The sequence below is a fragment of the Hoplias malabaricus genome, chromosome 4 (genome assembly GCF_029633855.1).
Source record: "Hoplias malabaricus isolate fHopMal1 chromosome 4, fHopMal1.hap1, whole genome shotgun sequence".
In the NCBI taxonomy this organism is placed as follows: Eukaryota; Metazoa; Chordata; class Actinopteri; order Characiformes; family Erythrinidae; genus Hoplias; species Hoplias malabaricus.
The window spans coordinates 63982557-63998150 of record NC_089803.1 but is presented as its reverse complement, the minus strand read 5'-3'; the positions used below and the strand labels follow the sequence as shown (position 1 = coordinate 63998150).

Below are 15594 nucleotides of genomic sequence, written 5' to 3'. Positions count from 1 at the left end.
TTACATAGTGCAGTTTCTGCAGTGCTGAGCCTGGATTAGCTATGGCATTCTCCATAGTACATGTCAATGGAATTTCACAGTGATTCTGAAGCTGTAATATTACTGTAAAAATACTACCTAGTGTTCCTTTAAATGCAGTTTATGGAATAGCTTATGGAATAGCCATTACACTGGCACCTAGTGGTCAGGATGAATCAGATCTTTTGTAGCAAGTGTAAACTTGTTTTAAACATGGCCACTTCCATGAAAGGGACCCACTCTGTGGAGCATAAACTGATTCAGTTAGGAACTACAGATCAATATGATTTTCGTTTAACATTTACTTCATAGAAACATAAATGTAAAAAATCGTATTTGATGATATAATAGCTTTTTATTATTTATATTAAATATGATCCAAACACCACCTTAAACTGAATCCAAAACACCATCCTGGTTAGAGGGCTGTTTGACGCTATGTTGGTGTCTGTACAGTGTGTTTAGTGTGAATAAACCTGAGTGAATCAGTGGAGAGTGAAATAGAGTGAAAATTTAAATTCTGGGATGTGAAGGTGGCGCCTGAGCTGTGGGTTAATTAAACGTACTGAGCATCACGCTCTCTCAGGACGTCTCGGGGCTTCTTAATTGATGAGGGGTATGAGCAGAGGGGCGAGGGAGTGAGTGAGGGAGGATAGGAGGAGGATGAGTGGAGGCGGTTATCACTCCTCAACAGAGCTCGGAGCCAGCAAAGCATCCGAATACAAAACAGCCAGGCTACAGCTTAGCTCGTTCAGCTTTGAGCAACTCTTATTCCGGCCTTATACAGACACTGACTAGGGCTCAGCACGGAGTGAAATTCTTACTGAATACTTTTAACTCATATTACATCACAGCTCAGTACATAGTACTAACTCAGTACATATTACTGCTGCTGTTTATACACTCTGTACCTGACATGTTACTGTTAATACTCCAAGTAGAAAGTTAATAAATAATCCCTAATACAGAGTGGTATTCACCATAGTATTATTAGTGTACTCACTACTTAAGCATTCATTAATAGAACTTGTATTTAATTGTGCCCTTCAAACTGAGGAAAGAAAAGTAGGTCTACTTGACTTAAATTGAATGATACACATTAGTTAGTATTTATATATTATAAGAGTTCATTAATTATTCTATTCACAGTACAGAGTACTGATATGACCTGTGTATTCTTTAATTAAATAAATAAATTTGTGCTGCATTGTGGGAAACTCCACCACCGTCTTTCATTTAGTGAGTAGCTCAGACAGGAAACGCAATACTAGCCCAATAAAAGTCCTTGGGCTAGACACCTAACACTCCTCTGACCTACCTTTGTCATATGACGAACACTGTCTGAATCAGAGTGCTGACCAAATGTAAACACACATGTATTGACATGGAGTCCAGTACTGAACCCCCATTAAAACTGTTTCTTAAAACATGAACATATCTCTCTCTCTCTCTCTATGTCTTATGCTCAGATCTTCTCCTGGACGATGGTTATGAGGGAAACCTGAGGAAAGAAGGGAGGAGTGTGAGGATTGTTGTCTCCATCTCTGCCGGTTCCAACAGAACCAAGGTGAGGTGTTTTTTTTTTAGCTTTGATTTAGAAATTATTAAGCCACATACATAACAATATAAATGGTGATAATATAAGCATATAGCCTGACTACACCATGTTTGCATGTGTTTTGCATGCAGATGTTATCAATATTGTAATAATAACGGATATTTTGTGTAGTTTGAGTATCTAGAACAGTGGTATATATGCGCAACTCTCATAAAATTGGTTTCAATTTGTAGGCAATTCAGTGTCAGGAATATCTGATCGGTTCTATTGGCGTCAGCGGTAAAACCAAGTGGGACGTTCTGGACGGTGTAATACGACGTCTCTTCAAGGTCAGAACTCAGTACTTAGTACTCACTTAATGTTTAGCTCTGATCCTACATTAAGAACTCAGTACGCGTGGAACACATGCTTTCAGTAATTAGTCCAGAAGATCCATTATTTATGGCACAGGAAATACAGTACTTTTTTTCATACTTTTCAGTGTGTAGTGTGGTATTTTATCACATAGGAATACAGACTATAATCGTTACATATAGTTAATATTTATATTATATACAAAAAATTGTATATGTCACTGAGTAATTATTATTCAACTATATACAAGAAAAACGAATAATAATTACACAGTAATCAGTATTTACACTGCATTAAACACATTTAGTGATAAGAGTATGTAATACTTATTGTCTTACTGTATCACGGTATTTACAGACTGAAATGTATTTCTTTATTTTGTATTGTGTGTGTGTGTGTGTGTGTGTGTTTGTGTGTGTGTGTGTGTGTGTGTGTTAGGAGTACGTGTTCCGTGTGGATCCGTTGACAAGTTTAGGGCTGAACTCAGACAGTATAGTGAGTTATAGAATGGGAGAAGTGGTCCGATCTCATGTCTCTGAACTTCCTGAACTTCTGCCCTGTGGATATCTGGTTGGAGACAATAACATCATCAGTGTTACACTTAAAGGTAATAATAATAATAATAATAATAATAATAATAATAATAATAACAAAAACAACAACAACAATATCCATGTTACCCTTAAAGTCTATAATAATGATAATAATAATAATATTAAGAAGAAGAACACTATCAATGTTATGCTTAAAGGTAATAATAGTAATAAGCGTTCTCCTCCAAGCGTGTTGATCTGTCCATTGGTGTTGTGTTAGCAGCCGTGTGAAACCAACAAACCAAGTTTTAAAAACTGGGAGTAAAAATGAAAAAACATTGATATAAACATTAAGAAGTCTAGTCTATAGTAACAGCAGCACAAAGGCTTTCATGCACTACGTAGATGTAAATCTCAGTAAAGCATCCCCTGTTAAAAACAGCACATTGAGCTGTATACAGTACTTTTTTCCTACTTTAATAGTGAAGTGTTCTCATTAAAACACTTCATCCTCAACGTCTAAATGAACTAGAGTGTCGTTAATTAACACTGCTCTTAATTAATGCAGAGACTAATTACAGACATAATTACCTGCTCTTTGTCTGTGGGGTCTGTGGTGTCAGCTGACCAAGTGGTATGTCTTTATTGAGAATGTGTGAAAATAATGTACCATGAGAATATACCCACTCTTGTATTATTAGTTCTTTCTCAATGTGCTTTGTTCTAAGTAAATGTTAAGTTATTTATTCAATAGAAATGATTAATTAATAACCATTAGGTGATTAACCCCTCTCTCTCTCTCTCTCTCTCTCTCTCTCTCTCTCAGGTATTGGTGAGAGTAGTATAGATGACTTGGTGTTTGATAGTCTGATCCCAAAGCCCATAATGCAGCGGTACTTGAATTTATTAATGGAGCATCGCAGAATAATTTTGTCAGGACCCAGCGGCACAGGGAAATCCCACCTGGCCCTTAAACTGGCCCATTACATCATCAACAAATCTGGCCAAGACATCACAGAGAACAACATTGCCTGCTTCAACGTGGACCAGAAATCCAGCAAGGTAATTGGCCTAGAGTAAAGGGTTAATAAAGGTCGAACTACACATTAAAGTTCTACTTTACATTTGTCAGTTGACTATGGTTTTCGCAGAGCTGTTTAACACTGAGGTAAATGATGATTAACAGTGCAGTAAAATGATTCCAATTGTGAAATGAATACATTTTCTTTGTGTTCATTGCCTCTAACAGCAGGACCTTCGTCAGTATCTCTCCACCTTAGCAGAACAGTGTAACTCTGAACACAGTGAAGTGGAGCTCCCTCTGGTGGTGGTTCTAGACAATCTCCATCACATTGGTTCTCTCAGTGACATCTTCAACGGCTTCCTCAACTGCAAATACCACAAATGGTAAAAAGAACAAACACCTTCCTGGTCGTGGGGTGTTCATAAGGCCTTATGATAGGCTTTGGATGAAGCAGTACACATTTCAAATTTCAGAAATGGCAAAGTATAACAACATAATGTCTTCACTGCTGATGGATTACAGTGGTATAGTTCATGTAAACACGTGTATCGACTTTGGATTTTACTTATAAAATTACAGGTGTAATAAGATTTGGGAATTTAAACACTTCTATCTAAAATCTTACCAAAAAAACACTGCGATAGGAGGCATGTAAATATTATGGAGGTTTTCTCATTGAATCTGTACAGGAACATGTCCACATTCACAACATGTGGTGCAGCAGGTAGTGTCGCAGTCACACAGCTCCAGGGACCTGGAGGTTGTGGGTTCAAGTCCCACTCCGGGTGACTGTCTGTCTGTTCTGAGTTTGGTCTGTTCTCACTGTATCCGCATGGGTTTCTGCCGGGTGCTCCGGTTTTACATACATATTACATCTAACAAGATAAATGTAACATATAAAATATTAACATTTGTTACATGTTTCAAAGTAGCTGCTTTGTTTTTTAACAATTAACTACACGTTGATCTAATTGTTGATTCTGGTTCCTCTAGTCCATATGTGATTGGAACGATGAACCAAGGCGTGAGCTCCTCCCCAAATCTGGAACTACATCATAACTTCAGGTATGGTTTTCTACTAAAAAACACTATTTCTGTGGGAGGTTATACAGTATTTTTATATACGATACAGGCTTATGTCACGTGCAAATGGCTTTGTAAAGACTTACAAATACACTATTAAAATGAAGTCTTGATGGTTTAATTGATTATTGAGTTTTGTGTGTTCAGGTGGGTGCTGTGTGCGAATCACACGGAGCCGGTGCGAGGATTTTTGGGACGTTTTCTGCGAAGGAAATTAATTGAGATGGAAATTGACAAAAATATGCGCAGTAATGAGCTCATAAAGATCATAGACTGGATCCCGAAAATATGGCAACATCTCAACAGCTTCTTAGAAGCGCACAGTTCATCTGACGTCACTATAGGTAATAGACATTCATATATACAGGGGTTGGACAATGAAAGTGAAATACCTGGTTTTAGACCACAATAATTTATTAGTATGGTGTAGGGCCTCCTTTTGCGGCCAATACAGCGTCAGTTCGTCTTGGGAATGACATATACAAGTCCTGCACAGTGGTCAGAGGGATTTGAAGCCATTCTTCTTGCAGGATAGTGGCCAGGTCTCTACGTGATGCTGGTGGAGGAAAACGTTTCCTGACTCGCTCCTCCAAAACACCCCAAAGTGGCTCAATAATATTTAGATCTGGTGACTGTGCAGGCCATGGGAGATGTTCAACTTCACTTTCATGTTCATCAAACCAATCTTTCACCAGTCTCGCTGTGTGTATTGGTGCATCGCCGTCCTGATACACGGCACCGCCTTCAGGACACAATGTTTGAACCATTGGATGCACATGGTCTTACTGGTGCTATGTGGAATTAATGAAGATTGGCCACCAGGCTGCTCCAATTTAGCCATGAAACCTCCCACACTAAAATGACAGGTGTTTCAGTTTCATTGTCTAACCCCTGTACATACACACCCTACACACACATGCCCAGTCATCTGTGGATATCACCCTACATGCCTGGCAACCACATGGGAACCACATGGGATACTATAGCAACCACCTGGAATTCCATACATATGTTTAATAATGTTATTATTATTATTACTTTATTTTATATCAGGTCCTAGGTTGTTCCTCTCCTGTCCGATGGATGTGGATGGTTCTCGGGTCTGGTTCACAGATCTATGGAACTATTCCCTGGTTCCGTATTTACAGGAGGCAGTTCGGGAGGGACTACAGGTAAACAAAATACACATGACATATGTTGTTTCTCGTCTTCTGTCAGTGTGAAGTTTTGGTGTTTCACCAGTTCATAAGCAGTTATAAGCAGGACCCCAAGTATATTTATTTTTCTGTGTTATCTGTGTGCAGTTGTATGGAAAGCGGGCAGTTTGGGAGGACCCCTGTAAGTGGGTGATGGAGACGTCCCCCTGGAGTCCTGCATCCCTGCAGCTGGATGGTCAGTCTTTATTAAAACTGAGACCTGAGGATGTGGGATACGACGGGTTCAGCTCATTTAAAGACGGAGCGTCGTCCAAACAGGTCTCACACAGCGACACTGAGGGTGACCCACTGGTAAATAATCTGTTTGTTAAAAAAGTCCATTGTAGTTAACATTTAACTCTCTACAGTAAACAGTTTAACTTCTTATAATAATTGGGCTTTACATTGTCCCTGGCTTAACTCTTAAAACTTACTAAACATCCTGTAAAAATAAATATATTCTATAGGACTGGCTGTGTGACTTAGTTGTGTGAGCGACTGGGTGAGTGTGTGCAATTGTCCACAGGTGTGTGTGTGTGTGCTATTGTCCACAGGTGTGTGTGTGTGTGTGCTATTGTCCACAGGTGTGTGTGTGTGTGCAATTTTCCACAGGTGTGTGTGTGTGTGTGCAATTGTCCACAGGTGTGAGTGTGTGCAATTGTCCACAGGTGTGAGTGTGTGCAATTGTCCACAGGTGTGAGTGTGTGCAATTGTCCACAGGTGTGTGTGTGTGTGTGCAATTGTCCACAGGTGTGTGTGTGTGTGCAATTGTCCACAGGTGTGTGTGTGTGCAATTGTCCACAGGTGTGTGTGTGTGTGTGTGTATAATGCTCCACAGGTGTGAGTGTGTGCAATTGTCCACAGGTGTGTGTGTGTGCAATTGTCCACAGGTGTGTGTGTGTGTGTGTGTGTGTGCAATGGTCCACAGGTGTGAGTGTGTGCAATGGTCCACAGGTGTGAGTGTGTGCAATTGTCCACAGGTGTGTGTGTGTGTGCAATTGTCCACAGGTGTGTGTGTGTGCAATTGTCCACAGGTGTGAGTGTGTGCAATTGTCCACAGGTGTGAGTGTGTGCAATTGTCCACAGGTGTGTGTGTGTGCAATTGTCCACAGGTGTGAGTGTGTGCAATTGTCCACAGGTGTGAGTGTGTGCAATTGTCCACAGGTGTGAGTGTGTGCAATTGTCCACAGGTGTGTGTGTGTGTGCTATTGTCCACAGGTGTGTGTGTGTGTGTGCTATTGTCCACAGGTGTGTGTGTGTGTGCAATTGTCCACAGGTGTGAGTGTGTGCAATTGTCCACAGGTGTGTGTGTGTGTGTGCAATTGTCCACAGGTGTGAGTGTTTGCAATTGTCCACAGGTGTGTGTGTGTGCTATTGTCCACAGGTGTGTGTGTGTGTGCAATTGTCCACAGGTGTGAGTGTGTGTGCAATTGTCCACAGGTGTGAGTGTGTGCAATTGTCCACAGGTGTGTGTGTGTGCAATTGTCCACAGGTGTGAGTGTGTGCAATTGTCCACAGGTGTGAGTGTGTGTGCAATTGTCCACAGGTGTGAGTGTGTGTGCAATTGTCCACAGGTGTGTGTGTGTGTGCAATTGTCCACAGGTGTGAGTGTGTGCAATTGTCCACAGGTGTGAGTGTGTGTGCAATTGTCCACAGGTGTGAGTGTGTGTGCAATTGTCCACAGGTGTGAGTGTGTGTGCAATTGTCCACAGGTGTGAGTGTGTGCAATTGTCCACAGGTGTGAGTGTGTGCAGTTGTCCACAGGTGTGAGTGTGTGCAGTTCTCCACAGGTGTGAGTGTGTGCAATTGTCCACAGGTGTGTGTGTGTGCAATTGTCCACAGGTGTGAGTGTGTGCAATTGTCCACAGGTGTGTGTGTGTGTGTGCAATTGTCCACAGGTGTGAGTGTTTGCAATTGTCCACAGGTGTGTGTGTGTGCTATTGTCCACAGGTGTGTGTGTGTGTGTGCAATTGTCCACAGGTGTGAGTGTGTGTGCAATTGTCCACAGGTGTGAGTGTGTGCAATTGTCCACAGGTGTGTGTGTGTGTGCGATTGTCCACAGGTGTGTGTGTGTGTGCAATTGTCCACAGGTGTGAGTGTGTGTGCAATTGTCCACAGGTGTGAGTGTGTGCAATTGTCCACAGGTGTGAGTGTGTGCAATTGTCCACAGGTGTGAGTGTGTGCAGTTGTCCACAGGTGTGAGTGTGTGCAATTGTCCACAGGTGTGTGTGTGTGTGCGATTGTCCACAGGTGTGTGTGTGTGTGCAATTGTCCACAGGTGTGAGTGTGTGTGCAATTGTCCACAGGTGTGAGTGTGTGCAATTGTCCACAGGTGTGAGTGTGTGCAATTGTCCACAGGTGTGAGTGTGTGCAGTTGTCCACAGGTGTGAGTGTGTGCAATTGTCCACAGGTGTGAGTGTGTGCAATTGTCCACAGGTGTGTGTGTGTGCAATTGTCCACAGGTGTGAGTGTGTGCAATTGTCCACAGGTGTGAGTGTGTGTGCAATTGTCCACAGGTGTGAGTGTGTGTGCAATTGTCCACAGGTGTGTGTGTGTGTGCAATTGTCCACAGGTGTGAGTGTGTGCAATTGTCCACAGGTGTGAGTGTGTGTGCAATTGTCCACAGGTGTGAGTGTGTGTGCAATTGTCCACAGGTGTGAGTGTGTGCAATTGTCCACAGGTGTGAGTGTGTGCAATTGTCCACAGGTGTGAGTGTGTGCAGTTGTCCACAGGTGTGAGTGTGTGCAATTGTCCACAGGTGTGTGTGTGTGCAATTGTCCACAGGTGTGAGTGTGTGCAATTGTCCACAGGTGTGTGTGTGTGTGTGCAATTGTCCACAGGTGTGAGTGTTTGCAATTGTCCACAGGTGTGTGTGTGTGCTATTGTCCACAGGTGTGTGTGTGTGTGTGCAATTGTTTACAGGTGTGAGTGTGTGTGCAATTGTCCACAGGTGTGAGTGTGTGCAATTGTCCACAGGTGTGTGTGTGTGCAATTGTCCACAGGTGTGAGTGTGTGCAATTGTCCACAGGTGTGAGTGTGTGTGCAATTGTCCACAGGTGTGAGTGTGTGCAATTGTCCACAGGTGTGTGTGTGTGTGCGATTGTCCACAGGTGTGTGTGTGTGTGCAATTGTCCACAGGTGTGAGTGTGTGTGCAATTGTCCACAGGTGTGAGTGTGTGCAATTGTCCACAGGTGTGAGTGTGTGCAATTGTCCACAGGTGTGAGTGTGTGCAGTTGTCCACAGGTGTGAGTGTGTGCAGTTGTCCACAGGTGTGAGTGTGTGCAATTGTCCACAGGTGTGAGTGTGTGCAGTTGTCCACAGGTGTGAGTGTGTGCAATTGTCCACAGGTGTGTGTGTGTGTGCGATTGTCCACAGGTGTGTGTGTGTGTGCAATTGTCCACAGGTGTGAGTGTGTGTGCAATTGTCCACAGGTGTGAGTGTGTGTGCAATTGTCCACAGGTGTGAGTGTGTGCAGTTGTCCACAGGTGTGAGTGTGTGCAGTTGTCCACAGGTGTGAGTGTGTGCAATTGTCCACAGGTGTGAGTGTGTGCAATTGTCCACAGGTGTGAGTGTGTGCATTTGTCCACAGGTGTGAGTAAGTGACTAAGACAGGGTGAGTTGCATGATCTTGTGTTCATAATCATCTATATGAAATGAAGCAGGACGCTATGGAGCAGCTGCATTAAGCCTATGTTCATCAAGCCCAGTGTAAAATGCGAAATAAAGGGGTATAAAGCCCCCAGCACTTGGCTGTGGAGCAGTGAAAATGTGTCCTTCAGTGTGAGGGACAAGTTGGTTTGGTGTTTGCGATCCACAACTAATCATCATCCAACATCAGTCCCTGACCTCACTAATGTTTGTGGTTGAATGCAGTCAAATTCTCACAGCAATGTTCCATCATCTAGGACTGGGACAACTTCCCAGAAGAGTTTTCTCAAAGTCCCGGTTAATACCCTTTAGTTTAGAAGAAATGTCACGCAGCCTGTGGTAATCTCTGTGGTGCCAACCAATTTAATCAGCTTTTTAGCTTCTGCTTCCACAGTACGATAGCTCATATATACATGTGTACACAGTATAATCTGTTATCTCGCCCCATCAATATGAGGATTAAAGATGTAATAAAGGGATGGTTAATGAACTCATAATGTTTGTTATTTCAGGGAAAATGAAAATAGATTAAATTAAATTGAGGAATATGAGCAGTAATTTGGTTTACTGCAAACACATGAATGAAACTGTTGCTGTTGTTTTTGGGGAATAGGCTGTAAATCACTCAAGAGCAGCAAGGTGAAACAGATGCGGTGCTTTCAGATTGGATTTAGTGGCGCTGTTTCTACACTGAATGCTTAATTCTCGTATTGGTATTAGCCAGAGAGGAAGCACAAACATTTCCAGGACGTTCGGGTTAAATTTGTGGGCGGTGTGGTCGTTTTAGAAGAAACCCTTCAGAATATATGTCTGTGACCTCAGAGCAGTTCGTGCCTGGATATATTTAGATGCTGTTTGCTCTCAGCAGTTTTCTGTTTATTTCATCACTAATTTCATTCTGTGTCTTGTCTTATTTCTGAAACTAAAAATCAAATCCACTTTGAAGCATGCTACGCTACGTCTTAATCAAAATGCTTTATTAATTTAAATATTATGATTTTTATATTTGTTTATATGTGGAACTGTAAGGGGTAGGAGCTGCTTTAAGGGCTGTATACTTTGGGATGTTTCTCATAAAGCAGCCAGTGAGGGGACAAATTTGGCAGTTTGTAATAAAATGGCCAGTGTTTGGAAGTAGAAGATGGGTGTTTCTTATAAAGTGGCGAATGTGAGGAAATAGAAGGGGGCGTGGTCTGGATTCTATATTGTGATTATGGTCTGCTGACCCCGTGTGGTCACAATGAAATGTACAAACGCATTCATCTGTAATTCACTTCATCCACAGGGTGGTGCTAAAGAGGCAGGATAAATACCGGTTGCTTTGCCTTATACTTGACCGTTTAATAATGTAATGATGTTATTGTAATATTTGTTTTATTATCTATAAATGAATTTGAAACGTGCTTTGTTTACTGCCTGATCTCAGCTTGCTGTCTCTTCTCCTTTTTAAATGAAAACAGATGTTCAGAGATTATAAGGTGATAAAGTTTCCACTGTGTCTGAACTCTAGTGGTTAGTTTTATATTTGTGTACAGTAGTCTAGTGCTTTTTCAGCTGTAGTGCCTACTATGTGTGTAGTTACTTGTGTGTGTGTGTGTGTGTGTGTGTGTGTGTTGTGTAGTTCTTACTGTATTAGTATAAAAAAGCAGGTATCTGTGTGTATGAAAACTGCTGTAGTGTTGTGTTCAGTGATGTTGTGTGAATGTCTCGTCTGTTTGAAATTGTAAATTGCACTATGCACTGTGATTAATCCTCTCTCTCTCTCTCGCTCTCTCTCTCTCTCTCTCCAGATGAATATGCTAATGAGGCTACAGGAAGCTGCTAACTACTCCAGTGCACAGAGCTGTGATAGTGATAGCACCAGTCACCATGACGACCAGCTTGACTCCTCCCTCGAATCTGCCCTCTGAGCCCTGCCTACCTGAAGGTGGCATGGCCTTCTTCCCATTGGTTTATATCGAAGATATTTGCCAGATCTTGCGAGTGTTGAGCATCCCACTCTGGCGCCCCCTGCTGGAACCACAGAAGACTGAGGATTAAAGAAGTGCGTGGGGCAAAAAGTAGAGCACACACAGAAAAAAACAGAACACTGGTAAAACCTGCCAGTTGAAAAAAAAAACTATACAACCACCTGGAAGTGGTTAGTTTATGTTTAATTGATGTCATTTAACCCCTTAAACACTAAGCTAGTTATTTAACATTGAAAGCTCATGTTGGTTAGTGAATGAAAACCATTGTGGAATGCTAATATTGCTAGCTGGCTAGTAGCTGCTAGGCTCTATTCAAGATTAGCCTTGTTAGCATATTTAATCGTAAGCTTAATTCCCAATATTTACTATGAACTATTTGGCAATTATCAAACTATCACTTTCAGAAATAATAGGAATAAGGGGAATATTTTGGTTGCGATTTCATTCCATCTTAACCCTGTGAGTTAACTGAATTTCTGACAATAACTGGCCAAAACTTCATGTCCAGCATTTCTTCTGAAATAAAGGGTATTACACAGGAGTGTGTTTCTCTTTAAATACACTCCTGGCATTACGCTAAACTTTTCCAGGTCAAAATGACCATTGTCAGGAGTCTGCAGAGGGGTATAATGCCCCCAGCACTGGGCAGCAAACAGATTTCCTTTTTATAACCTTTATTCCAGATGAAAGCACTGAATGAACTGATGTCTACAAGTTCGGGACATATCTTAAGAACTGGACTCAGCGATGACCTCATTTTTACAGTCAGAATAATCAATGCTGGAGATGTAAACAGTCATTCAGTGTGTTTTTTGTGAGCAAGAACATTTAGAGTTTGGACTTTAAGGGGTTAAATGCACTTTGTTTACACTAGTGTTTATCAGTTTTTTCAGTGATATAAAAGGGGCGGAGTGCTGGATCATGTACTCCACAGACGCCCAGAATCTACTGTGGTTTACGTTTACATCTAGAAACACAAAGCACACAAGCCTCCGCCTCATTGTCTTTACTGTGACACACACACACACACGCGCGTGCACACACACACACACACACACACACACACACACACATACACTGCCAAACCAACAAAAACAGCCTCTTGTTCAACAGGAGAATGCTGAAATATGGCCGTGTGCAGAAGTCTTTGAACCACTGGTGAAATACTTAAAACTGTTTGTTATTGATTTTCTAAGTGAAATATAAGTCTGCATCTACGTTGAGTATTTTCAAACACTACGTGTGTAATCTGTATAGAAGAGTAATGGAACGGAAAGCCCTCAAGCGCAATGCCAATAGTCTCAGAGAGGGAACTGGAAGGTTGAGCAATGCTATTGGCTTCTGCCTAGTTTCTAATATATCTGAGATGATTTGTGACCCAGAGCTAATCACTTGGCTGCCATCAAATCTTCACAGCTAAATGTTCCAACCACGATTAAGCCTCTCTACAAGTATAGAAGGAATCATTTGTGCAGAAAAGACAAAACAAACCCCAGACTCATATATTTGCTTTAGAAAAAAACTGAGAATGGAGAGGTGTCCACATACTTTTGGTGCATAGGAATAATAATCCGTTTCCTTGTTTACTTATTTTCACTTAGAAATATCTAACGAAACATTTGACCAGGGAACTGTAAGCTAACGTTGTGTGGCTGTGAGACTGCAGTGTCCGTCTCTCGCCACCAGGGGAGTCACAAAGTGTTGGAAGCTGCGCTGACAGTTTCAGAAAAAAAAAAACATTACAATGAAGAAAAAGAGAAGAACAAACGGACTCACCTGATTATTGGTGCTTCTTTTGCTGCCTTAAACGTTCTGAGCTGTGGCAGATGGTGAAACTTTCCTTTTATTTGACGAGGAACTTTATGAAAAAAGTCGTCAATTTTGGGACAAAGTTCTTAAAAACATAGGAAATGAATCCTGATAAACTATTGATGCCACGTCCACATATTTTTTATTTTTGTTACCTCGACGAAGTGGAGACGCAGCGTTAAATGTAAACAAAGAGAGAATGCGATAAATTCACTGGGAAAAATGATACATTAAGTGAAATCATAAATCAAGTCAGTGTTTCTAAAGTTTCTGATTAGGAGACTGTTTTGAGCATTATTTTCAGGAAAAAAAATTCTCATTGAAAATCAAGGTCCACATTCAGTCCAGAAAGAAGCAAATATATGAGACACAGATAATAACTTGCTTTAAACAAGACAGAACATTTGAATAATATAATATTCTAACAACAATCTCAGCACAAGAGAAATCTGACACATTCACTTGGTTTAAGATGATTTCACTTGAAAAATACATTTTTACAGTGCTTAGGTGATCCCAGTTGATCTGGGATGAACTGAACTGAGATGAGCACAAAAATTAAACGAGTTGCTTGGCTAGCATGACTTTTATTTAGAGTTTTTTAAAGTTTTATGTTATTGTTGTCTGTTCATGTCTGTGGGTGTATGGGTGTGTGTGTGTGTGAGTGTGGGTGTGTGTGTGCGTGTGTGTGAAATTCAGAGCACCAGCTTGTGTGCAATCATCAAAAAATACAATGTGTTAATTCATCTTTGTTTTTATTTTTGTTCGTTTTGTTGTTTATTTTTGCACAGTTCTATGTAAATATCGGAGTCTTGCACAGTTTTCTGCGCTTTAATTGCCTCGCAGTTACGCTCTAGTGTTTTACAAAACAACAAGAAGAAAACCAACAAATGAATGAACAAACAAAAAAGAAATCATAAACCAGCCAGTTTTCCAGTCCCTCGTGTTTTTGTACTGAATTGGTCAAAAAAATAATACAAAAATATTCAGTGACCTGTTTTTTTTTTTATAATGATCCAGTGTTCAATTTACTGTCAGAAAATGGTGCAAAAATCATGGGGCTCATTAAGAAGTTCAGAGTTTTGGGCATTTTCATGTATCTCCAGTTTATTGCAGCTTTGGGGATGTTTCCTGGGGCCAGATTCATAAACCTCTGCAGTAAAGTCAGACAGTAACCAAGACAACATGCAAAATATATCTTTTTTCATATTCCATAAGCTTCATTTTAAATTCACACTACATGTCTCTGATGTTTATATACACCCTTGTAATGAGTCAAAAAATATATGTAATATCCCCCTCCAGGAGTCCTCCAGAAAGGCATGTGCTCCCTAACTACTCTGGGAACTGTGTTCTTTTGAGTGATAATGCTACACTCATTACCTTTGGGGTGAGTTGGAACTAATCATCCAACATCACTACTTGACTTCATTAACGTTTATGTGGTTCAGTGCCATCAAATACCCACAAACATGTTCCCGCCTCTAGAGTAAAGATCTATAGTACATCTTCAAATCTATAAGTAGAATTATATATATAGTACACGTTGCCATTTTGTTACTCATAGTAACGATGTTTGACTGAACATATTCAAAAGAATGCAGAAAAGATATTTCCCTCCACATCATTTTTTTAAAGGGACACGTACCCTCAGTTTAATTAAGGAGGTATTTCAGAACGATGTGGTTCTGCGTGTGATTAGAATGATAATAAAAATAATTCAAAGATGGTATAGTTTATGTTGTAATTTTATTAGAGCGCACTTTGAATCAGCATCAGTTCCCAGATTTGTACAAACAATAAATAATGAGGAAATATGGCAGTATCTAAAAATTAAAAGGTAATCAGGGTTTTATGAATCCAGCCCCAAAGGTCTGACCTGCGGAAAGAAAGCAGAACAACCTGAAGTTAAAATATTAACAAAACATAACCATTTTACTGTGAAACAACTTTTATTTTGAAATACTTGCACTGTTTAGTGCACTGTTTATATTTTTTTCAGCACTGCAAAAAAAATGATATCATTAAACATCCTAAATCTATTCAGTACATCTAATATTTCTCATTACAAATACTATAATATTTAGCCTATTGGCAGACAGTTTTAAGAGACTCGTCTCAGTCTCTTAACTCGTCTGGAGTGAAAGTGTCTTTTGCAGATCAATGTCAGGCAACATTTCTTGGAAACAAATCTAACTTAATGGCACTTATTTAAAAAAGAACACTTTTTCTGATAAAAGTAAGATAAAACAAGTAAAACTGTCTACGAATAGGTTAAATAATCATATAAAAGTCTTCAAACATTCTCATTGTGAGAAATATTAGAAACATTGGGGTGATTTAAGATGTTACTTGATATCACTTTTTGTTGCAATAAGGTTTGTTTACAGTCTGCTGTTC

The 15594-nt window shown here is 40.5% G+C and overlaps 1 protein-coding gene across 1 annotated transcript in view; it reads left to right on the top strand.

Moving 5' to 3' along the window:
- nav3 (neuron navigator 3) overlaps positions 1-14930 on the top strand; it is a 79134-nt gene extending 64204 nt beyond the window's left edge. Inside the window, 11 exon segments of the mRNA XM_066668879.1 lie at positions 1488-1585; positions 1810-1905; positions 2369-2537; positions 3290-3525; positions 3713-3870; positions 4481-4552; positions 4718-4914; positions 5624-5742; positions 5875-6078; positions 10876-10893; positions 11206-14930. Coding sequence (XP_066524976.1) covers positions 1488-1585; positions 1810-1905; positions 2369-2537; positions 3290-3525; positions 3713-3870; positions 4481-4552; positions 4718-4914; positions 5624-5742; positions 5875-6078; positions 10876-10893; positions 11206-11325 — 1487 coding nt within the window. The 3' untranslated portion in view covers positions 11326-14930.
- Positions 14931-15594: the final 664 nt, after the last annotated feature.